This window comes from Muntiacus reevesi, chromosome 6 (genome assembly GCF_963930625.1).
Source record: "Muntiacus reevesi chromosome 6, mMunRee1.1, whole genome shotgun sequence".
NCBI lineage: Eukaryota > Metazoa > Chordata > Mammalia > Artiodactyla > Cervidae > Muntiacus > Muntiacus reevesi.
The window spans coordinates 63,567,912-63,595,883 of NC_089254.1; the positions used below are offsets into that span (position 1 = coordinate 63,567,912).

The 27,972-nt window shown below is 42.3% G+C and overlaps 1 protein-coding gene across 4 annotated transcripts in view; it reads left to right on the forward strand.

Annotated features, from left to right (window-relative positions):
* The window catches only part of CPVL (carboxypeptidase vitellogenic like), a 126,372-nt gene that overhangs the window by 39,125 nt on the left and 59,275 nt on the right, over positions 1 to 27,972 (forward strand). For all 4 annotated transcript variants that reach the window (XM_065939178.1, XM_065939181.1, XM_065939179.1 and 1 more), the window contains 4 exons: positions 8,369 to 8,483; positions 9,462 to 9,520; positions 11,330 to 11,409; positions 16,920 to 16,986. In XM_065939178.1, coding sequence (XP_065795250.1) covers positions 8,369 to 8,483; positions 9,462 to 9,520; positions 11,330 to 11,409; positions 16,920 to 16,986 — 321 coding nt within the window. The remainder of the gene's footprint in view (positions 1 to 8,368; positions 8,484 to 9,461; positions 9,521 to 11,329; positions 11,410 to 16,919; positions 16,987 to 27,972) is intronic.

The following is a 27,972-nucleotide window of genomic DNA, read 5'->3' on the forward strand; positions in this document are numbered from 1 at the left end:
TATAAATGAAGTAAAACAGTTGCTTCTTACTTTATTTGAGTCTGAGTTTTGCAGTTTTGTTCAGGGTGGCTTCATTTACTTTTATTCTTTCCTAAATGGGGGTAGGGGGTGGGAGAAGGGCTTCATTCCGACAACTGAGAGCTAAATATATCACCCAAGGAGTTAGACTGCCAGGGTCTGAATTCTAATTATGCTATTTTATAGCTGTGTGACCTTGGGCAAGTTACTTAACTTCTCTGTGTCTCACTCTTTCTGCTTGAACATAAGAATAATAATAATGTCTATGGCATAGCTTTATGCTATTATTATTGGCATAATTACTGTGTTTGTCATGACATTTTGATGTCATGCATGTGTGTGTGCATGTTCAGTCACTTCAGTCGTATCTGACTCTTTGCAACCACATGGACTGTAGCCCACCAGGCTCCTCTGTCCATAGGATTCTCCAGGCAAGAATACTGGAGTGAGTTGCCATGCCCTCCTCCAAGGGATCTTCCTGACCCAGGGATTGAACCCAGATCTCTGGCATCTCCTGCATTGCAGGTGGATTTTTTTTTTACCACTGAGCCACCTGGGAAGCCTTGTGATGTCATATCATATTAAAAAAGTCTGAAAGCTGTGGGATAACTGACTCTTGGACTTTTTGCATTGAACACATGAACCTTTCTTTTCTGGCATCTGATTTTTGCATTTCATTCCAGATAAGGGCAATATTTACTTCACAGTTTGGTTGGCAGTATTTACTTCACAGTTTGGTTGGCGCATCAGAGTAAGACGATGTTTGCGTGGAATTTTCTTTATGAATTTCTTCAAAGATTGTTGAGGTCATTCACCTCCTTCAGGAAAGTAAATTTGAGGAGCAGGGTCAGCTGAGGTTGGAGGTGTGTATGCAGATCTCTTATTATTTAAGCATTCCAAGAATGCAGTGTCCTGTGCTTCAGAGTTACATAATAAAGATGTTTGGCACCGAGGTACTAGACTTGACTTTGTAGTGTGGCCTCTCAGGGTCAGACTATTTTTCTGAGAGCCTGGAGGTCCCATTATTGTGCCAGGTCACAGGAAGAGACATGAAAAGCGGGGGAGGATGGAGTGGAGAGCAGAGGGCCCAGGGCATCCGAGAGGGCAAAACTCTCTATCACCCTCACAGCTTCTCAGCCCTGCCTGCACATTTAGCTACCTGGGAGCTTTTAAAACAGACATATGCTGGTCTCACTCCAGACCAGTTGAATTGGAATCTTTAGGTATTGAGCCTAAGCAGTAGTTTTTTTAAAAAAAAAACACCTTTCCATGTTGTTTCTTTTTTTTTTAATGAGTGGTCAAGATTGAGAACCACTGGCTCGCATGTAGCTCTTCAGGGCTTCTGGAAACGCATGCATATTAGGAAGGAAGTGGGGGACTGGAGGCCCATGAGAATGGGTGAACTCATAGTATTTTACACACTGGAGGCTGGAACCACTTTCATGTAGATTCCATCCTCTCTCCACTCTTATACTCTCCTGCTGCTGAATCAATACAAGCTGAAGATGGTCCTGGGGAGTAGTATTGAGTAGCAAGTTAGAGGATCAGAAGTCGTGTTTTGTGACCCCCATGGACTGTAGCCCACCAGGCTCCTCTGTCCATGGTATTCTCCAGGTAAGAATACTGGAGTGGGTTGCCATTCCCTTCTCCAGGGGATCTTCCTGACCCAGGGATGGAGCCAGGGCCTCCTGCACTGCAGGCAGATTCTTTACCATCTGAGCCACTAGCCTCTCCTCTATGGAGAGGACTGGAAGGGAGATTAAAAAAAAAAAATCACTTATTCTAACAAAACACACATAGTTGGGGCCAGGCAGGCTAGGGCGGAGCTAGTTACATTTATTCAGCATAGTTGACAATATCATTTCGTGATACATCTTCTCATCAGGGTCCTCAGGCAAGCCTGTGAGGTGGGCGTTATCGCCTTCTGATGGATGAGGAAGCAGAGGGCTGGAGGAATCTGAGGGCAGGATCACACAGCTATTACGTGGCCAGGTAGAACCAGCCCGTTCCTGGGCCACACAGCTCTCCCACATGGTTTTACAAGGCTGGCTTTGATTTTAATTTGTTTTTGCTTCAGCTTATAAGTTCCTGCTTGTCTTGAATTCTCTATGAACATTTTCAACACTTTAGTCAAGAGAACTAACTAGTGAAAAACTGACCAGGTAAGATGGCCAAAGGAGCAAAGAACAGCAAACAATCCACTTTTCTTATTCTCCCACTAATAAATGGTTTACATGAAAACTGTCATATAAATTCCTGGTATTTCTTTCTTACAGCAATAGTTAGCATTTAAGAACATGCACTATATGCCACTTACTAGGCGTTATGAAAATTAATATATTTAGTCCTCCCAACCACTACGTGGCATAGGTACTATGATTGATCCCGTTTTACAGATGGGGAAACTGAGGTCCAAAGAGCTTAGCCAGCTTACCTAACATCACCCAGCTAGTGGATAGTAACGCTCAGATTGGAATCCAGTTTGAGACAAGAGCTCACAGACTTTATCTGTTATGCTCTGCTCACTCTTAGAACTACAGCCCTGCTGACCTGAGTTCCCAGTTTGCCTCTGGGCTCCTACCTTTTCTACCTGTTTCCTTACTAATCATTTGTGCTTAATGTCCTTTTATCATGCGTTAGGTTTTGCTGCAAGGGCTTGGTAAATATTATCTCATTTAATTCCTTAACACTGGAGACTGGGTCCCGGGTAGCCTCTCCGAGGGAGGCTCCTCTCCAGCCCGTGGTTGTTCTGACCATCCCTGCTCTCTTGGCACGCTCCCTTGGCCTCTTCCCAAAGCTGCCAAAGACCCTGTAGATTTTGAAATTTCTTTGTCCCCGTTCTCCTCATGGTTAGAACCCTACAAGCTCAGCTCTTCTTTCAGGTTCTTAGCTACAGGTCACAGATCCCCCTCCCCTTGCATTTCTCTTGCCTTCTGCCCACCACCTTCTCACATCATCCAGGTGGATGTGCCGGTCCGCTCCACCTTTCTAATGCAGAAGTGACGTGTCTCCATGTGACTCGGCTAAGGGAGGGGCTGCAGGATTTCATTCTGGGCCAAAGCAGTAGGATCCTTTCTGGTCAAACATGACTGATTACACATCAAATGAGCCATGACATCATGTGAGGGCTCACAGTCACATCCTGCCTTGGCCTTGTGGAGACCAAGTGGGCCTTCTTTCAGACTGCTCCCAAGGATTCACGTAGGGCCAAGCCACCTATACTTGCTGCTTTCACACTCAGTTCTTGTTTGGCTTGAGGACTTCTCTATCATTTTCTTCCATCTACAGCACCATTTTCTGGCTCTCCTTGTGGCTGAATCCTTCCTGGCTTCCAAGTCTCAGCTGTACTCTCAGGATCTCACTGAGAACTTCCCAGATTGTGTGTTCAAAAGAAGTACCTCTTTGTCAGCCCTCACTCTCTCTCTTGATATCACCCTTATTTCCTCTCCTTAATGATTTAGATAGTAAAGAATCTACCTGCAATGCAGGAGAACCGGTTTCGATCCATGGGTCAGGAAGATCCCCTGGAGAAGGGAATGGCAACCTCCTCCAGTATTCTCGTTTGGAGAATTCCATGAACAGAGGAGCCTGGGAGGCTATAATCCATGCAGTCACAAAGAGTGAGACACAACCGAGTGGCTAATCCTAACACTATTTCATCTCCACACTCTAATCATCGTGTTTATTCATTTACTTACTGTCTGTATTTTTCATGAAATGTAAGCTTGAGGAGGGCAAGGAGTTGTCTTTTTCACTCACTGCTCTGCCAGGATCTTCTCGTAGCATGGTGCCGACCCCTACGACGTGCTGAGTGAAAGAAGTAAAGACACCTCTGTCACTGAGGGTGGTGGTGTTGTAACTCATTTCCAGCATCCCACCCTGCCAGTGGCCTTTCCTTATTTACATTGGCCATATCTCTTAAATAAATCTGCACCTTCTCCGGGGTTTTGTTGCTATCATTTGCATGGACTATATGACTCAGGTCCTGCCTGCTGCTTCTCAATTCATTGAGTTGAATGAAATTAGTGAACACCATCTCTGTAAATAAAATTAGAAAGTCAGTTTGGACTCTCGGTGAAGGGAGCAGATTGTCACTGAGGAGGGTGGATTCCTTGTTATGTCTCTTTGGGAATATGTTGGTCGACTGGAAGAGTGCCCGGAAGGCTTAAAGAGCTTAAATATATGTCTACTGTGCTGTGCTATGTTGACTCTTTGTGACCCTATAGACTATAGTTTGCCAGGCTCCTCTGTCCATGGGGATTCTCTAGAGAAGAATACTGGAGTAGGTTGCCATTTCCTCTTCCAGGAGATCTTCCCAACCCAGGTCTCCCGCATTGCAGGCAGACTCTTTACTATCTGAGCCATGAGGGAAGCCCTAAATATATATATAAAACTGAGTCAGGTGGCTCAGTGGTAAAGAATCTGCCTGCCAAGCCAGGAAAGGCAAGAGATGCAGATTTGATGCCTGGGTCGGGGAGATTCCCTGGAGAAGGAAATGGCAACCCACTACATTATTCTTGGCTGGAGAATCCCCCTTGACAGAGGAACATGGCAGCCTACAGTCCATAGGGTCAGAAAGAGTTAGACATGACTTAGTGACTAAACCACCACCACCAGCACCCTAGGCAGTATGCTGGGAATCAGTTCAGTTCAGTTCAGTTTAGTCACTCGGTCATGTCTGACTCTTTGCAACCCCATGGACTGCAGTACGCCAGGCCTCCCTGTCCATCACCAACTCCCAGAGTCCACCCAAACTCTTGTCCATTGAGTCAGTGATGCTATCCAACCATCTCATCCTCTGTCATCCCCTTCTCCTCCTGCCCTCAATCTTTCCCAGCATCAGGGTCTTTTCAAATGAGTCAGCCCTTCACATCAGGTGGCCAAAGTATTGGAGTTTCAGCTTCAACATCAGTCCTTCCAATGAACACCCAGGACTAATCTCCTTTAGTATGGACTGGTTGGATCTCCTTGCAGTGCAAGGGACTCTCAAGAGTCTTCTCCAACACCACAGTTCAAAAGCAACAATTCTTTGGCGCTCAGCCTTCTTTGTCGTCCAACTCTCACATCCATGCATGACTACTGGAAAAACCATAGTCTTGACTAGATGGACCTTTGTTGACAAAGTAATGTCTTTGTTTTTTCATATGCTGTCTAGATTGGTCATAACTTTCCTTCCAAGGAGTAAGCATCTTTTAATTTCTTGGCTGCAATCACCATCTGCAGTGATTTTGGAGCCCTCAAAAATAAATTCAGCCACTGTTTCCACTGTTTGTTTCCCCATCTAATTGCCATGAAGTGATGGGACTGGATGCCATGATCTTAGTTTTCTGAATGTTGAGCTTTAAGCCAACTTTTTCACTCTCCTCTTTCACTTTAATCAAGAGGCCGCTTTAGTTTTTCTTCACTTTCTGCCATAAGGGTGGTGTCATCTTATGGCATATCTGAGGTTATTGATATTTCTCCTGCCAATCTTGATTCCAGCTTGTGCTTCATCCAGCCCAGTGTTTCTCATGATGTACTCTGCATATAAGTTAAATAAGCAGGGTGACAATATACAGCCTTGACACACTCCTTTTCCTATTTGGAACCAGTCTGTTGTTCCATGTCCAGTTCTAACTGTTGCTTCCTGACCTGCATACAGGTTTCTCAAAAAGCAAGTCAGGTGGTCTGGTATTCCCATCTGTTTCAGAGTTTTCCATAGTTTATTGTGATCCACACAGTCAAAGACTTTGGCATAGTCAATAAAGCAGAAATAGATGTTTTTCTGGAAGTCTCTTGCTTTTTCTATGATCCAGCGGATTTGGCAATTTTATCTCTGGTTCCTCTGCCTTTTCTAAAACCAGCTTGTACATCTGGAAGTTCACGATTCACATATTGCTGAAGCCTGGCTTGGAGGATTTTGAGCATTACTTTACTAGCATGTAAGATGAGTGCAATTGTGCAGTAGTTTGAGCATTCTTTCATATTTCCTGTTTGGGAGATTGGAATGAAAGTTGACCTTTTCCAGTCCTGTGGCCACTACTGAGTTTTCCAAATTTGCTGACATATTGAGTGCAGCACTTTCACAGCATCATCTTTTAGGATTTGAAATAGCTCAACTGGAATTCCATCACCTCCACTAGCTTTGTTCATAGTGATGTTTCCTAAGGCCCACTTGACTTCACATTCCAGGATGTCTGGTTCTAGATGAGTAATCACACTATCGTGATTATCTGGGGTTGTGAAGATCTTTTTTGTACAGTTCTGTATATTCTTGCAACCTCTTCTTAATATCTTCTGCTTCTGTTAGGTCCATACCATTTATATTCTTTATTGAGCCCAACTTTGCATGGAATGTTCCCTTGGTATCTCTAATTTTCTTGAAAAGATCTCTAGTCTTTCCCATTCTATTGTTATCCTCTATTTCTTTGCATTGATTGCTGAGGAAGACTTTCTTATCTCTCCTTGATATTCTGTGGAACTCTGCATTCAAATGAGTATATCTTTTCTTTTCTCCTTTGCTTTGCACTTCCCTTCTTTTCAAAGTTATTTGTAAGGCCTCCTCAGACAGTCATTTTGCTTTTTTGCATTTCTTTTTCTTGGGGATGGTCTTGATCCCTGTCTCCTGTACAATGTCATGAACCTCTGTCTAGAGTTCATCAGGCAGTCTGTCAAATCTAGTCCCTTAAATCTATTTGTCACTTCCACTGTATAATCATAAGGGATTTGATTTAGGTCATACCTGAATGGGTTAGTGGTTTTCCCCACTTTCTTCAATTTAAGTCTGAATTTGGCAGTAAGGAGTTCATGGTCTGAGCCACAGTCAGCTCCCAGTCTTGTTTTTGCTGACTGTATAGAGCTTCTTTATCTTTGGCTGCAAAGAATATAATCAGTCTGATTTCGGTGTTGACCATCTAGTGATGTCCATGTGTAGAGTCTTCTCTTGTGTTGTTGGAAGAGAGTGTTTGCTATGACCAGTGTGTTCTCTTGGCAAAACTCTATTAGCCTTTGCACTGCTTCATTCTGTACTCCAAGGCCAGATTTGCCTGTTACTCCAGGTGTTTCTTGACTTCCTACTTTTGCATTCCAGTCCCCTATAATGAAAGGGACATCTTTTTTGGGGTATTAGTTCTAAAAGGTCTTGTAGGTCTTCATAGAACCATTCAACTTCAGTTTCTTCAGCGTTACTGGTCGCGGCATAGACTTGGATTACCGTGATATTGAATGGTTTGCCTTGGAAACGAACAGAGATCATTCTATTGTTTTTGAGATTGCATCCAAGTACTGCATTTCTGACTGTTGTGTTGACTATGATGACTACTCCATTTCTTCTAAGGGATTCCTGCCCACAGTAGTAGATATAATGGTCATATGAGTTAAATTCACCCATTCCAGTTCATTTTAGTTTGCTGATTTCTAAAAGAGTAACAGTCGATGTTCACTCTTGCCATCTCCTGTTTGACCACTTCCAATTTGCCTTGATTCATGGACCTAACATTCCAGGTTCCTATGTGATATTGCTGTTTACAGCATTGGACCTTGCTTCTATCACTAGTCACATCCACAACTGGGTGTTGTTTTTACTTTGGCTCCATCTCTTCATTCTTTCTGGAGTTATTTCTCCACTGATTTCCAGTAGCATATTGGGCACCTACCAACCTGGGGAGTTCATCTTTCAGTATCCTATCTTTTTCCCTTTTCATACTGTTCATGGGGTTCTCAAGGCAAGAATACTGAAGTGGTTTGCCATTCCCTTATCCAGTGGACCACATTCTGTCAGACCTCTCCACCATGACCTGTCTGTCTTGGGTGGTCCCACATGGCAAGGCTTAGTTTCATTGAGTTAGACAAGGCTGTGGTCCTGTGATCAGATTGGCTAGTTGTCTGTGATTGTGGTTTCAGTCTGTCTGCCCTCTGATGCCCTCTTTCAGCGTCTACCCTCTTACTTGGGTTTCTCTTACCTTGGAAATGGGGTATCTCTTCACAGCTGCTCCAGCAAAGCGCAGCTGCTGCTCCTTACCTTGGACATGGGGTATCTCCTCATGGCCACCGCTCCTGCCCTTGGACATGGGGTAGCTCCTCATGGCCACCGCTCCTGAGGATATACAAAGGCAAATCTTTTATTTTTCCTGGGTATTCTGGCTATTGGCGAGAAAAGACTTAACTACACAAGATAGATACCAGCATGTGAAATAAATACTAATTCTAAACGAGAAATGGCAGTGCTTTACTTCTGTAGAGAGCGGTCATGGGGAAGGTTTGATGAGACTTGCTCAAGGCTGTGAAAGACAGAGGATTTAGGTGGGTTTGCTTGGGTATTTCCTGCAGCCTTAGCACTCTGTGCATTCACTGGGTTCTTTGTCCTTTCTAGATAGAGCCACAGAAAGCGCCTGTCGTCCTTTGGCTGCAAGGGGGGCCAGGAGGCTCATCCATGTTTGGTCTCTTTGTGGAACATGGACCTTACATTGTCAGAGAAAATATGACTTGTAAGTATTGCTTGGACTCTGGTTTCCCATGGAGAGTTCTTCCTTTGAACCTTATATCTGCTTTAGAAATAACTTAGTGTGAACAATGAACCCCTAGAAATAGCTTTACAGTTTCAGATTATGAAAACGTAATTTTCTGGCAGTGTCTGAAGGAAGGAGGAGCCAACAGGGTGAGTGTCCTGACGGGGCTGCTTTCTGCCTTGAAATTTGGGTGAAAGGTTCCACGCTTTGTTCTCCTAGTCTACTGCTGACTCAAGCAATCCAGACTTATGAAAACATTTGGCATTTATTACTGTCTGGGTGAGACCTTTTGCATGGGACAAGTGGGTGGAATTATATCCCTAATTATTCATATAACCTGAATGGCGTACAGTTCAGCCACACAAATGATCAGATATCTTGGAAACAAGGTGCTGAGGGCCACGGGAAGGAATGGAGAAGGAGCTACATCCAGCTCTAGCCCAGGTTTATCTCCACCTCAGTTTTAGGGGAGAGGAGATTGTTTACTTTCCCCAAGTCAGAATTTGGAGGGTAAACCAGTTTGTGACTTGGTATACTTATATATGCAATTCTGAAGTTGTGGGTCTCTTCAGTGTTGGATGGGAGGGAAGATTCTGGAGAATCAGAGGTTAAAGAGGATTCACTCAATTGGGCAGATAGGTTTATTGCATCTGGGGGTGATGGGTGTTTCTGCATGGGGCAGTTGCATGGGGTTTTGTTTCCAACGTTCATCTTAGATGTAGACACTCTCTGGTTCCGAGAAAAGTAGAGGAGAGGAGGGGAGGAGGAAAAACAGCTGGTGTCTGTTCCTGCTGCAGGACTGTGATGCAGGGTCAGAGTGATGCAGGGTCAGAGGGACACCAAGAGTTCCCCAAACTGGAGGGGACAGTGGGAGTGTTGGGCTCCAAACCAGAGCTAGACGTTAGGTGGAATGTTTTATTAAGGACTCAGTCTCAAGCCTCTTCTCTGCTTTCCTAGTGGGTGCCAGAGACTTTCCTTGGACCACTACATTTTCCATGCTCTACGTTGATAATCCCGTGAGTACCTGGGGTCCTGTGAAATGGCAGTGTTGGCCTCTCTAGTCTTTTTCTCTTTCATTAAGTACATTTATTAAGTAGAAAAACTCCAGATTTTTTCTTTTTAAAATATAATTGTCTATTTTATTTTTTAAATAATTTTTAAAAATTTTATTGGGCTGCTCCAGGTCTTAGTTACGGCCTAAATGGGGTCTTAGTTGCGGCGTGCAGGATCTCATTCCCTGACCAGGGTTCCCACTTGGTTTCCCTGCATTGGGAGCACTAAGTCTTAACCCTTGGAGCACCAAGGAAGCCCCTATAATTGTCTATTTTAAAAACACATTTGATTTGATTTGTCCCACCCTTCCTTCAGCACTGAAACACATACATTGCCACATGTAAAATAGCTCAATAATGGGAAGCTGCTGTGTAACACAAGGAGCTCAGTGGTGCCCTGTGACATCCTAGAGGGTGGGATGGGATACAGGCTGAGGGGGAGGCCCAAGGCGGGGGACTTATGTATACCTATGGCCGATTCATATTGTCGTATGGCAGAAGCCAACACAATAAAGCAATTACCGTCCAATTAAAAATTTTTTAAAAATTGAGATTTAATTTTTCTAATATGTACCATTATATCCAAGTTTGGGAGTTTTCCTTGCTGTTTTCTCTTCTTCCTTCATTTCTGGTCTTATGAAATGTCCTCTTCACTGAGTTATACCATCCAGGAAGGGATGACTTTCTTTCTCCTGATAATATGGGTTTCTCTCTATAACTTGGGTTTTTTTTAATAGCATGGGAACACCTAATCTTTCAAATAGAGCTCTGATATAAAAAGTCAAAACTAGCCCCTTTCACTTATCACAGTGAGCTGAATGCCTCATCTCAGGGAGCGCAAAAGGTACAATTCTCCTTGGGAAGTTTTTATGAAATCAAATCAAATAAACTGCAATATAGGAGAGTTAACTTTAGGGTCAACTCCTGCAGATTGGGAGTATCTGTCCTCTAATCTAACTTCTTTCACTTCCCAGATGGTTCAAAGAGAAAACAGAAAAATAGGAAGGAAAAAATCCAACATTCTTGCCCCCCATCATGTTTTGTCAACCATCTTCTTTCCTAGTCTATAATTTCATGTTTACATTAAAGTCTAATTAAATATCCTGTTTCCTTGGCTGTTTGGAAAAAAATAAAAAATAAAAAATATTTCCAACTGATGTATATGGTGGGGGTGCATTCCTTGTACATGTTGTTGACCCAAAATAAGTAGTAGCTTTTTCTGTTGATTTACTCAGTTGTCTATGAACTTCCAGGAATAAGGAACTATTAGTTTAAAGCTAATCTTTATTTTAAAACCCCTTATCTGCTGAAGGTGAAAGGGCTTAGTGGCCATATTTATAACAAGTAAAGAAATGGGGGAAAAAACTGTGCACACACACACAACTAACTTTTATCTTCAGCCAATAGAGAGTTCCTTCTTAGCAGGACAGAGCAGTGCACCTTCCAGGTTTCAGAGACTTTGAGTCTTTTGATACTGTAGCAGGGGCCGGGAAAGGAGTTTCTCATCCTTAAATAGTCATCTGGCAGGGTCCCCACTGCAGGATCAGAGAAGAGCTTTGCACTGCCAGTTTATTTGGGCTCAGCAGAGGGACGGGGGACATGGTGACATGCAGTGTCCTTCTGTGAGCGTGGATGAGTGCACAGGGGTGATGCCGAAAAGCTGAGGCCAAAGGCATGACCTTGGGGACACTGTTGATTTCCTTCCCGTGTGGCGTCTCTCAGCAAGATGTGCATTTCTCTCTGTTTATATCTGCTTATTTATTTCATCTTCAGGTGGGCACAGGTTTCAGTTTTACTGACCATGTCCATGGATATGCGATAGATGAGGATGACGTGGCTCGAAACTTATACAGGTAAAAGGCCCTGGCTTTCTTTTGGCCATCTTCAAACCAAATGATTTTCTATTTCAATATGAAAATTACTCCAGTAGTAGAAGTATTATTGATTGGTCATCATAGTCCAGTTCCTGAAGATCTTGTAAGAATACTTCTACGTGAGGAGTGCGTGCACGTGCATACGCACACACACACACACACACACACATACATACATGGCCTGTTTTCCATTTGGTTATGTTATAATTGATAACTGTGAAGTGGCCAGCAGAGAAAGTAGCAAGAAGAACTTATATCTTAAGGTGTAATTTTGTAAAAAATATCCTTTGAATAACAATAGAAACAGCAGAATTATTCAACCAAATATACTTTTCCAACCTTTCAACTAGCTGCCTGAGAGGTTTCTGCTTGCTTCCAACATTATTTATATATTGAACTTTGAATTTGCCAAGAAACAACATCTCAGATGTTTGTTTGTTTTCTTTCCCAGGAGTCCTTTTGTGGCCACCACAAAATACAGTTTTTCACTCCTGTGTTTCTCCTTCATGCCTTTTCCAAGCTGAAAGCTCAGCTTGCTAGCTAGTCTCTTACTTTTCCTTTCAGATTACAGTTATTCTTTTACATAAAATATTAAGGAAGATGTGAAGTTGTAAACCTGATCAAACAGTATACATATAATACCTTCCTTTCTCTTTTCTTACATTCATTATAGCTATTTTTAGTACATTTTCTTAAAGTGACCTTTCTTATTTGGTCATTTTGTTTCACAGTCTGTAAATTATTACTAGAGCCCAGGTCCTGGATTCTTTCCGATCACTAGGGCCCTCCCCCACCCCACCCCCAACCCTACGCCTTGTAATAATTTGCTGAAAGAATCCTAGTCACCAAAAAGAGTTAACCAGCTCCTCTATGCTGGTTATCCTCTATTTTCACCAAACACCCGGTCTGCTAATTGGTGAGCAGTCCCCAAAGTGAAAGTGAATCTAATAGGAGTCAGTGTTTTTTGATCTCTGACAAAAGCTTTCCGTTTTATTCTTCTTTCTCCCCAAGGCAACGGTTGGGAGGGGTGGGGGCAGGGAAGAGGAAAGAGGAACTTTTCAACCTCTCTCCCAGAGATGTTTCTTCTCTGCTGCCCCAGAAAACGACATGGCTGGTGTCTGTCTTGCACACTTTCATTCGCCACATGTCCCATTGTTTTAACACGGTCACTCAATCTCCAGATGAGCTGACTAGGACCCACACTTCTGCTTCCAGATCCTGTGGGTCCTTAGCCAGATCCTGGCAGGGGTCCCTCCGCTGCCACCAGCTCAAACACCTCCTTTTCCCCGCCACAGACATAATCCTGATGGCGGTCCTTACAAGTTAACTCAAGGGCCACGTCTTCCTCATTTAGTACTGACTGTGAGCTCTCATTTTTCAGGTCGGAAACCTGCATCCCCCATACCCTCCTCCTCCAACCCTCTTTTGGCTTAACTCCAAAGAACCTCAGTTGTTTAACTAGCAAACACCCTGAGGGCGGAGGGTCTGCATTAAAGAAATACATCAGACCCTCTAAGCCAGAGCCTCGCACCCCTGCCCTTCCTCTTCTGGCTCTCCGGCCCCTCCCCCAGGGATGGTCAGCTTCCAGTTGACCCTCCGAGTGGATATTTACTGCTGACATGTGGTTCATCTCCTCTTGCAAGACATGTAAAGAGAACCTATTTCAAAGCATCCATTGTTTATAGCTGTTTTAGTTCTTTTTGCTTCAGGCTCTTAGAACTGGAAAATAGCTAATCAAGAGTAGCGCAGAAAACTGATTTCAGCTGTTTCCTTTATGGTTTATACTATTTGTTTCTCTTTGTGACTGTACTCTTCTCCCCAGCTGTCCAGATGGGTGTTTGGAATAAGAAGGTCGCTTTGAAACCTAAAAACAGGCTACTACAGGTTTAAAGAGTAGAACTTTCTTTTTCTCCCTTTAAAAACCATCTTTCTTTTTTTCTGAAAATCCCATTCCATTTCACTATTATTAGTGCACAGCTGAGAGAAGTAGATTCCTAAAAAGACATTTGACATTTACATTTAGGCTGGTTTTCTGTGTGTTTGGAAATGAAACTTTTCCCACAAACAAGATGTTTAGGCTTTCTCTTTTTTTGCTGTGTTAGTTACTCAGTCATGTCTGACTCTTTGCGACCCAATGGACTGTAGCCACCAGGCTCCTCTGTCCATGGAATTCTCCATATAAGAATACTGGAGTGAGTAGCCATTCCCTTCTCCAGGGGAATCTTACCAACCCAGGGATTGAGCTTGCGTCTCCTGCATTACAAGAAGATTTTTTCCATCGGAGCCACCAGGGAAGCCCATTGCTAAATAAAAAAAAAAAACTTCATAACAATGTTACTATGAAACAGTTTTATATATTAAATTGAGAACAGCATTGAATGAAGGGTGCAGGTGAGATCATGGCCCAACCATACTAGATGTGGAATGAATGAATACTGAGGATAGCTCCTCATCTCGTGCAAGAGAACAAAACCACTGGGATCCCTGTTGCTATGCTTCTTTCAGCCAGGCTATCAGTGACTAAAGGTATATCTTGTCTGGCTTTTGTTGGTATGGAGCTTCTGCTGAGATTATTTTCACCTCAGTTATCCTGAATGTCTTGTATTTCTATGACCCTGACTTCACTAGAGCTGACCAGAGTCCAGAGCTGTCCTTGGATCTGTAATGTGTTATCATTTGCATCTACCTTCTCTGCCCTGGGAGAAGGAAATGGAAACCCACTCCAGTACGCTTGCCTGGAAAATCGCGTGGGTGGAGGAATGTAGTAGGCTACAGTCCATGGGGTCACAAAGAGTCGGACGAGACTGAGTGACTACACTATCCCTGTCCTGATCCATCTTCTCTTAATAAAATTATCTGAGGGGTGGTTTCTCCTCATCATTCAACCTTACCTTCTGTGTTTCATCCTGTTGTCCCTTAATGTACCTTTCTGCCACTGAGTAGCCTTTGACTAAAATTCTACTTATTTGACAAGGCCTTGACACAATGCCAGCAAGGCTCCAAATGGAAAGACATGGAAGAGAGATATGCTTTGTGTGCCGTATAGCACTTGTGCCTGAATAAATGCATTGAGTGCGCACACACACACTCACACACAGACACACACGTATACTATGTATTAGGTTGATCAAAAATTTGTTGGGGTTTTTCCATAACATCTTACAGACAAACTCAAATGAACTTTTTGGTCAATCTGATATTATATGCTTTAGCAGTTGCACTTCTAAAGTTTGCGGTTTAATGTGAGGATGATTCTAGATTTTACTTTTGAACAACCCTTTACCATGTAATGGTCTAATCCTTGATGAAAACACAATTCAATGAACAAATGGCTTATGTACCTCTAACTTACCAAATTTACCTTTTTCATTCCCATTTAAGAAAGACCTACTAAGGCATTTCTATGATTAGCCAAATTTTTGTTCAGATCCTACTGTAAAATTAAAATTCCGTGATAACTTCCTCAATTGGGACCTTGCCTTGGAAACTTCAACTAGAGAATCCGTTTTCTTCAAGCTAGAAGTAAGCTGGGAGATTATCTCCTTCAAATAAGATTGCCAGATAAAATATAGAATGCCAGTTAAATTTGAATTTCAGATAAACAGTGAATAATTGTTTAATCTAAGTATGTCCTGTGCAATTTTGGGGACAGACTTATACTAAAATATTATTTGTTGTTTATCTGAAATTCAAATTTAGTTAGACATCTGGTATTTTATTTGCTAAATCTGGCAACCCCAACAACTTTCCAACAAATTCTTGAAGGAAATAAGTTTTAAGCTAAAGCACAAGGCTTAATTGAGATTTACTATATTAAATTGTCTATTGCCATTCCAACTAGCAGGAAGAGAGAAAGAGAAGTAATTTTTAGCCTGAAGGTTAAAGAGGCAAGGGTGGAGAATAAACTCCTATTTTTGTCTCAGCTCTAAAGGCAGCGTATTGCCAGCACAAACATGGAGGCTATGTAATGCACTTTCCAGATTTAGTTGCTACAAAGATTTCAGTTACTATAAATAATAAATAAGTACACTGAAATTCGACAGTAGAGTTTAATGTTGTCTTTTTTTTTTTAAGATTTTTTATGTGGACCATTTTTAAAGTTTTTATGAATTTGTTACAATACTGCTTCTGTTTTATGTTTTGGTTTTTTGGCTGTAAGTCATGTGGGATCCTAGGTCCCTGACCAGGGATCAAACCTTCACCCCTTGCATTGGAAGGAGAAGTCCTAACCACTGGACCACCAGAGAGGTTCCAATGCTGGGATCTTAATGGAGACTTTGAAAATTAAGTTATCGCCAGGATTGTGGTGATTGTAATGACCCAATTTTGCCTCTGTGTAACCCTTGAACTTTCTGCTCCTGGTTTTTCAGGGCCTCCTTGCCTTTCATCTTCATTGGCTAGTTCACGGCTTTTAGTCCCTCAGCAGGATACTGGAACAAAAACCCTACCCAGCTTCTCAGGCATTGCAATCTAGGTCAAGACATTCATAAGGCTTCAGAGTTTCACAAGTTATTGTCTCCTTTATGAAAGATTCTGTTCAAGTAGAGAATCGTTCAATAATCCACCCTTTTCTTGCTTGTTATGAAATAATTTCTTGAGTCTGTTTAAATCTATTTCAGCATACCAAAGTGGCTGTTGGCAATCTTTAGTAAATGTGGATATTTTGAGCCCAGAGGCCACTTTGCATTTACTTCCATAACTGTGGGCATTTGGTGATTTTCCTTTAGACTGTAGTCATTGTAGGGGGCTTCCCAGGTGGCTTAGCAGTAAAGAATCCACCTGTGATTGTAGGAGACACAAGAGATATGGGTTCGATCCCTGGGCCAGGAAGATCCCCTGGAGTAGGAAATAGAAACCCACTCCAGTATTCTTGCCTGGAAAACTTCATGGACAGAGGAGCCTGACAGGCTATAGTCCATGGGGCTGCAAAGAGTCAAACACACCTGAGTGACTGAATACATACACACCTAGTCAGTTTACAGTTTTTCTGCTCTTTGGTTATTAAAACACTGAAATTCTAGGGGACCCATTAGAATATAGAAATGTTCAGTGTACCCCACAGAGAGAGGTTGGTAAGCAACTGAGGTTCCCATTACCTCACCACAAACTGAGGTTAGTGGGACTATAATGTTTGTAAAACTAACTCCACAAATTGCTAAATGATAGGTGAAAACCTGTGGCACTTTGCCCAAGGGTCCCCTCAACAGGCAAGTGATTCAAATTGGTAACCCAGGGATTTGGAAACCTTTCCAGAGTGTTGATGTTCACTTATATGAACTTCTGAGTATCACGGAGCAAGCCTACAAGTATTTTCCTAACCATCCACAGCGTATGGAGTGCCATACACTCATGATACTTTGAAAACAATACCTCCAGAAGCTTATAGCATAATGGTATCTTAATTCAATGCAACACCTCTTGTCTAAGGGTGAAACTGGGTAGTGTAGTATGATTCCATTTAATTTTTATTGTTGCTTTTCTTTTTGCAGTGCATTGGTTCAGTTTTTTGAGTTGTTTTCTGACTATAGAGACAATGACTTTTATGCCACTGGGGAGGTAAGTTGAAATCATGTTTTCTTGTGTGCTTCCAACATCATCAGGACTGGAATATATTATGACACCTGTGGTTTATTCATTTAGTGTGTACACACACATTAATATTAATTCAATCCATATAAAAAATTATCAAATCATTCCCTACTATGTCTGAGGCTTTGGACAAGTATTAAAAATTCAGTGAGGAATAAGACATTAATTCTGCCATAAATCTGAGAGTCTCATGATAAATACAACACAGAATGAAAAGTATACTTAGAAAAATAGCTGTAAAGACAAGTAGCTTAAGGTGAGCAAATAGCTACCTCTCAAGATGTGATCCACAGGAAAGGTCAGACAGAGGAGGCAAGAATTAAACTAGATTTTGAAGGATGAATATGGGTATATTAGTCAAGGCTCTTCTGCTTACAAGTGACAAAAACTGTATTCAAAGTGGCTTAAGTAAAACAGGGGATTGACTTGTTGGCATCAGGTATGGTTGGATCTGGGTGCTCAAACGTTATCATCAGGATTTTGTGTCACATTCTCTTGATCTAGTCATTTGGCTTTGCACGTGACTGGTTTCATTCTCAGGTAAGTTCTTTTCACCTGTGCTCTCGCCTGTCCAGTCCACTCCAGAGCTCTAGAGATAGCCTACAGGCTAAACTTCTCCCTTGTCAGAATTCCACCACATTTCTAAACCTCATTGTCCATTTGGAGCCCATGCCCATTCTAGGGGTCAGGAGGATGGAGTATACAGATTGGCCAGAATGGTGCCTGAGGCCCACTGCAATGCCCAGGAAGCAGCGAATCTTGAAGCCTTTACCCCTGAGCCACAAGCTTGAGAATGGGAGATGAGTGGTCTCCAGAGGAAGATCTGAGTGATGATACCAGAGGGAGGGCTGGAAGGATGCAAGCACGGACCACAGGTGTCCATTGTAAGGGTGTCAAAGTGGAAAACGGTCTCAGCTTCTGCAAGGGAATGGCAAGTTAATGGAGCTAGGATCTTCCCTCTCTTCACCTTCTTTCTCCTTTTTCTAAACTGTCTAGAAAGGATATCCTGACTGTTTAGCTTCTTACACTTAAGTCTTTTTAAAAGACTGTTACCTAGTTAGGATGTTTTAGGACCTCTACCAGTAATTTCCTGCTGTTCCTTCCCTTTTAACCCATTTCAGAGGCAGCATGGGAAAGGGGGAAGGAAGTGACACCCCTGTCATTTTGGTAGCAACCTTGGAAAATAGTCAGAAGAACAATCTGCTTAGAGTGTAATTCCTTGTCTTGTGAATAATGTGACAATGTTGTTAACCGTGATGTTGAACTTTTCAGCAAAGCTGCCAAATTTTCAATGAAAAACTTGACTTGTCTACTTCATGTCAGTCTGGTGGTTTCATGCATGTGATTTCTGAATGTGTGCAGGAAAGGACAGTTTTCTTTTTACATTCTCTGCTGCCAGGATGAATACTTTTAAGGAAACCTGTGCCTTCAAAGTGATGAAGGAAGATGGGGATGAGGGCGGGCAGGGGCTAGGGTGGAGACGCACTGCCAGGCAGCAGCATCTCTGTAAGAACCATGCAGGAGATGTTAAATCAGGGGCACACCTTTTTCTAGAAGGAAGAGCACTCAGTAGTGCCTGATGGTTTATTATTTGCAGAATGTGGTGTTTGTCTTTAGTTTGTTCCATCTGGCCTTCTGTTAAGGCTAGGAGGAAGAATGGAGAAGTGGAAGGAATTCTGCATTAATTATTAGGAGACCTGAGGTTCATTGCTGGCTTTGTCTCTCTCTGAATGATTCCAGACAATTTCTTTAACTTCTCTGGGCCTCTGAATTTCATCTTACAATCAGAAGGGTTGGTTTTTAAATTAGATCACTTTCAGGGATATTTTGCTTTACTGGATGTTAAACCCTAGTTACCTAGACATACCCTTAAAGCATCTGTATATAAATGCAACTTTAACATAATACCAACCCCACCCTCCCTGTTGCCACCGTCAAAAAAAAAAATGTTGTAATAGATTTTTCAAGAAAGGGAAATCTTTTCTCTTATGAACTCTTAATTTCTTCATACTTTTGGGAGAGGTTGAAAATGATGCTGCTAGATTTGTAAAACTGTTCTTGGAAAAGAAATGCATAAACTCAGAAATGGTTTTCTGCTTCTCATTGCAAATGTGAAAGTGTTAGTTGCTCAGTCATGTCAGACTCTGTGACTCTTTGGACTGTAGCCCATCAGGCTCCTCTGTCCATGAAATTCTCCAGGCAAGAATACTGGAGTAGATATCCATTCCCTTCTCCAGGGGATCTTCTCAACCCAGGGATCAAACCTGGGTCTCCCACAGGTGGATTCTTTACCATCTGAGCCACCAGGGAAGCCTATTGCAAATGTACTGGACCTAAATGTCTTCCACTTTTGTGTGCTGTGAATGAGAGTAGCCTGCTGCTCTAAGCAACTTGAGCAGCTGTTCAACGCCCTGAATTTGTTGTAAAGGAGTCTGGAAGTAATAACAGTATCTTCTGTATAGGGTTGTTTTGAGCATTTAATTAGATAATCCTCCTCAAATATTTAACAGAGTGACTGGCTGTAGAAAGTACCCAACACATGATGACTATTACTACCATTCATGTTGAAAAGTTGGATTAATATATTATTGCTTCAAAGCATATGGCCTAATGCATATAAGCAGGGGCTGAGATGTTTAAAGAGCTCTGCTCACTTGTTTTTGGGGTGTGGTGTTGTCTCCCCTCTTATTTTGAAATCATCTGTAAAAGAAGTTGTTTGCTTCATCAGAAGATGATGGTGGAGCTTAGCAGCTTTGGATAGTAGCAAAATGTGTGTGGACCAACCAAGGGCCCTCACCCCTGCCGTGTGGACCATGGCGAGGCCACAACAAAGGATATGGACCTGCATTTGAAGGAGTGGAGCAGGAAGAATTGCTTTGTCTCCGTCCCTTCTCTCCACTTCTGCCCGGAACACCAACTGGAATTAATTTTCTCTAAAGAGAGACAAATGTGTCTGTAAATCACCCTCCTCGAGGCATGAAAAAAATGTACTTCAAAAAGGGAAACAAGCTGCATTTAATTCACATAATTAACTTTCTTCATAAGTGTTATCCTTTCTGAGCCAGTAACTATTAGTGAGATTGCTCTTTTTCATGAGGTTCAGACACTCTTTAGAATCCGCTCAAATGTACGTGGGCCCAGCTAGAAATTAAAGCAAAACAGCCCTGGTGCATGAAGGCAGGGAGGTGGCAGGAGGGAGGGGTCTGTCCACTGTCCTCTGCGCCTGTGGTTTTCAGTCCACTCATGGGAACCAGTGCTTAGGGGCGGTTGTGCCAATGGGTGGGATTGCTTGTGAATGGCATCTGAAAAAACTGAGCATCTCTCTTTGATCAGCAGGAGGGGGGCTGCTTTCCTTAGAAGCAGTTTGCAACCAGGGTTTATTTGAGGCAAAACTTTGAAGCTATTTAAAAATTAGCGAGCTTAATAGGATACTTTATCTTCATTCACATGAGCAAAATCCTGCTGGGTTCACAGAGTCTGATTTCTTCATTGAAATCATCATGGTCCAATGGGTTCAGAGGGGCAGGATCCCAGGAGTCAAGAGCCAGGTTTGCTTAATTTGTTTCATACAATACTAGGCACAGTGTTTAATGGATGTTATAGAGTGGCTTCGAGCAAGGCATTTGCCAGATAAAATAAAAATATCGCTGACACATCTCTCTGACTTTTTTTGGTCTCCCTTTCATGGTTCTTCTCTCCCTGTACTGTACCCCAGGCCCCGGGAACCTCCTTTCTATTCTCTTATTTTCCAGTGCCCTAACTCCCACTCTCAGCCTTCCTTTCCTTGGCTGTATGGCGTGTGGTCCTAGTTCTCCCAGGCTTCCTCCATCCCCATCATGATTATTCTGTTTCTCTCCCCAGTTCTGACTTGTTACCAGCTCACTGTCCGTTAGAGAAAAGTCGATTAAGCACACTCCCAGCATGCTGCTGCTGCTGCTAAGTAGCTTCAGTTGTGTCCGACTCTGTGTGATGCTGTAGACTGCAGTTCACCAGGCTCCTCTGTCCGTGGGATTCTCTAGGCAAGAGTACTGAAGTGGATTGCCATGCCCTTCTCCAGGGGATCTTCCTGACCCAGGGATCGAACTCACGTCTCCTGCATTGTTGGCAGATTCTGTATCACAGAGCCACCAGGGAAGCCTCTTCCCAATGTACTTGTCTTTGAATAGAGGATAGAGCCTAAGCCATAGAAACATACTTGTAATAGGGGGATTTCAAGCGCTGACACACCTGTAAAGGGGCAGTCTGGGAGAACTACCCCAGTGACAGGTTTATACTTGTTTATGAAGGCTGCACCTTTGTCTTAGCCCAGCCTTATGATCCTTGAATTTGGTGGTTAGAAGGGGACCTCCTGGAGAAGGAAATTTCAATCCACTCTAGTATTCTTGTGGGAAATCCCAAGGATAGAGGAGTCTGGTGGGCACACAGAAGAGCTGGACACAACTGAGTGACTAAACAGCAACAAAGGGGACCTTCTAGAGTGTTTAGTCCCTTTGTTTTATTTATAGATCTTATTTGAGAATATTTATTGAGAGTGAACTTCCAGATATTCAAGCTGGTTTTAGAAAAGGCAGAGGAGCCAGAGATCAAACTGCCAACATCCGCTGGATCATAGAAAAAGCAAGAGACTTCCAGAAAAACATCTATTTCTGCTTTATTGACTATGCCAAAGCCTTTGACTGTGTGGATCACAATAAACTATGGAAAATTCTGAAAGAGATGGGAATACCAGACCACCTGACCTGCCTCTTGAGAAACATATATGCAGGTCAGGAAGCAACAGTTAGAACTGGACATGGAACAACAGACTGGTTCCCAATAGGAAAAGGAGTACGTCAAGGCTGTATACTGTCACCCTGCTTATTTAACTTATATGCAGAGTACATCATGAGAAACGCTGGGCTGGAAGAAGCACAAACTGGAATCAAGATTGCCAGGAGAAATATCAATAACCTCAGATATGCAGATGGCACCACCCTTATGGCAGAGAGTGAAGAGGAACGAAAAAACCTCTTAATGAAAGTGAAAGAGGAGAGTGAAAAAGTTGGCTTAAAGCTCAACATTCAGAAAACTAAGATCATGGCATCTGATCCCATCACTTCATGGCAACTAAATGGGGAAACAGTGGAAACAGTGTCAGACTTTATTTTTTTGGGCTCCAAAATCACTGCAGATGGTGATTGCAGCCATGAAATTAAAAGACGCTTACTCCTTGGAAGGAAAGTTATGACCAACCTAGATAGCATATTAAAAAGCAGAGATAAAAAATAAATAAATAAATAAAATAAAAAATAAAAAGCAGAGATATTACTTTGTCAACAAAGGTCCATCTAGTCAAGGCTATGGTTTTTCCAGTGGTCATGTATGGATGTGAGTTAGATTGTGAAGAAAGCTGAGGGCCGAAGAATTGATGCTTTTGAACTGTGGTGTTGGAGAAGACGCTTGAGAGTCCCTTGGACTGCAAGGAGATCCAACCAGTCCATCCTAAAGGAGACCAGGGTGACCTGGGTGTTCATTGGAAGGATTGATGCTGAAGCTGAAACTCCAATACTTTGGCCACCTCATGTGAAGGGTTGATTCATTGGAAAAGACCCTGATGCTGGGAGGGATTGGGGGCAGGAGGAGAAAGGGACATCAGAGGATGAGATGGTTGGATGGCATCACCGACTCGATGGACATGGGTTTGGGTAAACTCCGGGAGTTGGTGATGGACAGGGAGGCCTGGCATGCTGCGATTCATCGGGTCGCAAAGAGTCGGACACGACTGAGCGACTGAACTGAGCTGATTGAGAGTGGATCATATGACAGGCATGATGCCAAGCACAGTTTCATGCATTTGCTTATTTAATCCTCACAACTGTCTAAAGAAGCTAGCGCTGTTATTATCATACCCATTTTACAGCTGAGATAAATGAGGCTTGGAGAGGTTGCAAGCTCATCCAGCCCAGAATTAGAACCTAAGCAGCTGGACTCGAGAACCCAAGGACTGTGGTCAAGGGACAAGCTAAGGATTGTAACCCCATTCATGAAGATGCTTTCTGGAGCCTGGCTGCTCTCTCCTCACAAACTGCACTGTCTCCGGAACCCACCTCTTCCCACAGAACAGATCTGTCTGTACAAGGGAGTCAAACATCCTTTCTGTATTTTGTGCAGTCTCTAAGGGTTACTAACCTTATACAAACAGTAAAGAAGTTCCCAACTTCTTAGATATTTCTGTTTTTCTGGCCAAGACTTCATTTTAATCATAAAGGCTTGGCTTTGATCATAAAGTTTTATGGAGTAAATGGAGGTTTCAAGTGATCTAAAGGCTTGAAGTCCTTGGAATGTAATTATTTCTCAAAGCTTGGAACTTGTTGAATTTTATTAGATAACATTTGAGCTGCTTTAACTCTTGAGCTCATGACAGATGTCTATTTTCAGTTATGTTCTTCTGACTTGCCAATATTTTCTTTTAGAATTGAAAACGGATTTTGAGTATTTAATGAGTTTAATATTAGAAAAGTCAAGGTTTAAGCTGCAACCTGAAGAATTGAATGGGGGCATATGGAAATGTTTGCAAATTGGGCCTCAGGCTTTTGGATAGCCTATCTAAGTCAAATCAGCACATATTTACTGATTCTTTAGTTACATGGAAAAGAATACGAGTAAATCAGAAGTAATTATAAACTTTGTCTGAAGTGAGCTACCATGCTGGACCAGACAGCATGGCGACACAAATAATACCTGATTGGAGGCTGAGGACCGGAAATACTAAAGTAAATCTATTATGCACAGCTTCAGCCTTCTGCGTTCTATCTACAGTGAGCAAATGAAGGATTCAGTTTGTTGACTGTGGTCCAGTATGTTCATGCTCTTTGTTTAAAAGTCGAATTAACTAGTCTCTAAACAGAAGTGTTTACTTCTCTGATCGAATCACCTGGTTTCAAGCTAGGTATGGATTTCTCTAAAATCGGCACTGAGGTCAGAGTTAGGTGGAGGTAAGGGGCATCTTTTTCACCTATTTTAGTCACTGATGGAATTATTTTTTAAAGAAGCATCATCTCAAAACAAAATAGACACATATCAGTTGAAAGGCAGTAGATACTTTTTCATAAATTTATGTGACTAAAAATTGGATACAGATCAAAATGTTTTTCTTATATGTCTATTCCTATAAATTCTGCATTTCTTTTTAAGTCCATAGTCAAGAGAAAGAGCTATTTAGATAAAATCATATTCTCATTAGAAACCCCTCCCCTTGTTTAATCACAGCACTGTGGTCTTGAAATTAGATGATGCATGGTCTAGCAATGTCTAGGAAGTTGTAGAGATTACCACAATCTGTTGTGTAGAAACTGAAGTTCTGCCTTTCCCCATTCATTAAATTTCTGAACTAGCTACGTTAAGGCTACCCCTCTTCTCTCTTCAGTAGAAATAATGGTGCTGAGTGAAGTAAGATTCTATGCCAAGGCTAGATGAAGTCAAGGTTGTCCTAGCTTAATCCAGTCCTCTTGACTGTTGTGTCCTGCGTGACTCCATTCAGCTTAGGCCTCTCACCAATTTTTGTGGTAAAAGTCTCTTCAAGGCATGTCCCCCTCTTAAATCATGTTCACTTTGATTGCCCTCATACATGGGAGTAGCTGCACCACAGTCTGTGCTTGGGGACAGCTAGAGGACATGAAACTGGTGTGTCTCTGTCCACAAGGAGAGCTCACCTGTTTTTCTCCTGAGCATGGAACAGTTCTCACCAGCCGTGAGGTGAATTCTTTAGGTACGTTCATCCCACCTGGAGTGGCTGGGGACCTGGCGACAGAGCAGGGAAAAGGGCGTTGATGACCCTGACCATCCTCACTGGGTCATTGCTGAAGCTGACAACTGCCCTTTTCCACTTCCAAGCAGAGGTGAGGGGCTAGGGCCAGTAAATAGTCACACTTGGTAACCAGATTTAAAAGCCATTGCTCATTATCACTGATAAAGTTTCTGTAAGTTTTACCATAAAAGGTATACTTAGAAAATAATCAGAGATGAATATAATGGCGTCTACTTTAGTAGGAAATGTAGACGACTGAGAGTAGCTTACACAATAGTAACTGCTAACATATGTGAAGTTTCTGTCAGAGGACATTGTTTCCATTAAAGTATTATTCTCTGACATGTTTTTTTTTTTTCTTCTGGAGGAGCTGATTGAAACTTGATTTTTAGATATAATTTTTTTTCCTTCCTTAAAAGTAACCGGGTGGCAGGGGTGCAGTGAGTCTGCTGTGTGTTGTTGAAACATGTAAGAAGGGAGAGATTCAGACGGAATACACAATTACAAGTTTCTTTAAGTCCAATTGCATTGTGCTTTTACACATCTGGATAATTAACCAAGCATTACATTCCCTCTAGACTATTTTTATGAGTACAGTATGCTCCTAACATGATTTCCATTAGGCTGTTCCAAACATCATTTAAGAACTCAGAAAGATTGCAGACCAAGATTCAAAACCACTGTTCAACTGTAATGTTGAGACCTTTTTCTCTCATGGGAGAAATAAAAGATTGAGAGCTGAATTCTGAGATCCTTCTGATGTCAGAGGAAAAGTCTAGGTTTGTTGCTTCTTTAAGCTCCAACAAATACAAGCACAAACAAACATACACTAATATCTCCGGCCCTTCTCGCCAGGTGTGAGCTCAAAATATGATCACTGTGGAGCAAAGGAACCATATCAGGATAGTGCTGGAAATCGAAACTTCTTTAAATATTGGAAAGGAGTAATTACTAGGGGCAGACTAAAATCCTGACATGTTGATTTTGCTAATCGAGTTTGAGTTATTATGATGGTTAAATATATTTATCTGACTGAGTTCCTCATTTGAAGGTCACTGCTGAATTCTAAAATAGTATGTGTTCAGATAGTTTCCGGCCACACTTTTCCTCTTTCCTTTTATAATTGCTTTGATGCTGTTCCGAGCTTTTATGAGGCCAGGGTCTGATCCGAAAGTAGAAGGTTAGTATTAATTCATAGACTTTAGGAACTTCCTTGGCCAGCTGCTGCCCACATTGGTGAACCCCAGCCAGAGATCAGAGAAACCACAGGGCTGATAATTGTGGTTGTCATTGCTTTATTTGTTGCTATGGGTAGAACTCAGAACAAAAGAGGCAAGAGTTCATAAAATTACAGGATCATAACTATAAGTCCTAAGGGGCCGTATAGTCCATTTCTGATCCATAGGACAACCACACCTAATTTCTCCCCGCAGAGTCTGGACTTCTATTCTATTTAAAATCATATCTGGAAAAGGGAAAACTGGGTAAAATCAAATCAGTTCAGTTCAATCGCTCAGTCATGTCCGACTCTTTGCAACCCCATGAACCGCAGCACGCCAGGCCTCTCTGTCCATCACCAACTCCCGGAGTACACCCAAACCCATGTCCATTGAGTCAGTGATGCCATCCAACCATCTCATCCTCTCTCGTCCCCTTCTCTTCCTGACCTCAATCTTTCCCAGCATCAGGGTCTTTTCGCTTGATTTATTGTCTGGTTGTCTTTTAAAGTGCTCACAGTGGTCACAGAATTGTTAAATCGAGAAATAATGGTTCAGAAAGAATAAACAAATCTGATCTTGAAAAATAAAGAAATGTGTCTCAGCAAGGAGAATGAAAATAATTGAAATTTCATTATAATGTTTCGCTGTCCATTTTCCATAAAATAATCCTATAATTGTCTACTGTTTCAACAATCTGAGTCACTCAACCAGTGGAATGATTAATGAAAACAATAGTGAAGGATTTGTCACACTGACACAGGGCAAGGAAGTGTGTGAAAGTCATTAGGAAGCAAAAACCGAGGTAAACATCGTCACTGCTAGGTTAGCAGATATGGACTGAACATTGAGGAATCTGTTTTGGACGTGGTTGTAGTACTACCCATGCCTGCCTGCTAAGTTGCCTCAGTCGTGTCCGACTCTGCAACCCTATGGACTGTAACCAGCTAGGCTCCTCGCTCCATGGGATTCTGCAGGCAAGAATACTGGAGTGGGTTGCCATGCCCTTCTCTAGGCAATCCTCCCAACCCAGAGATCAAACCCACATCTCTTAGGTCTCCTGCATTGGCAGGTGGGTTCTTTACTACTAGCACCACCTGGGAAGCCACTTACATGAACTACCTATATGTATATACATATATACATATATATATATATATGTACACACACACACACGTATAGTTATTGCAGAGTGCGTGTGTGCTCAGTTGTGTCTGATTCTTTTTTTTTTTTATTTTAATTGGAGGCTAATTGCTTTACAACATTGTGGTGGTTTTTGCCACACATCGACGTGAATCAGCCAAGGGTGCACATGTGTCCCTCCATCCTAAAGCCCCATCCCCCCTCCCTCCCCACCCCATCCCTCTGGCTTGTCCCAGAGCACTGGCTTTGAGTGCCCTGCTTCATGCATCAAACTTGCACTGATCATCTATTTTACATATGGTAATATACATGTTTCTATGTTATTCTCTCAAATCATCCCACCTTCGCCTTCTCCCACATAGTCCAAAAGTCTGTTCTTTACATCTGTGTCTCTTTTGCTGTCTTGCATATAGGGTTGTTGTTACTGTCTTTCTAAATTCCATATATATATATGCGTTAATATACTGTATTGAGTGTCTCTTTCTGACATACTTCACTCTGTATACTAGACTTGTTCCATCTACCTCATTAGAACTGATTCAAATGCATTCTTTTTTATAGCTGAGTAATATTCCATGGTGTATATATACCATAACTTTCTTATCTATTTGTCTGCTGATGGGCATCTAGGTTGCTTCCATGTCCTGGCTATTGTAAACAGTGCTGCGATGAACACTGGGGTACACGTGTCTCTTTCAATTCTGGTTTCCTCAGTGTGTATGCCCAGCAGTGGGATTGCTGGGTCATATGGCAGTTCTACTTCCAGTTTTTTAAGGAATCTCCACACTGTTCTCCATAGTGGCTGTA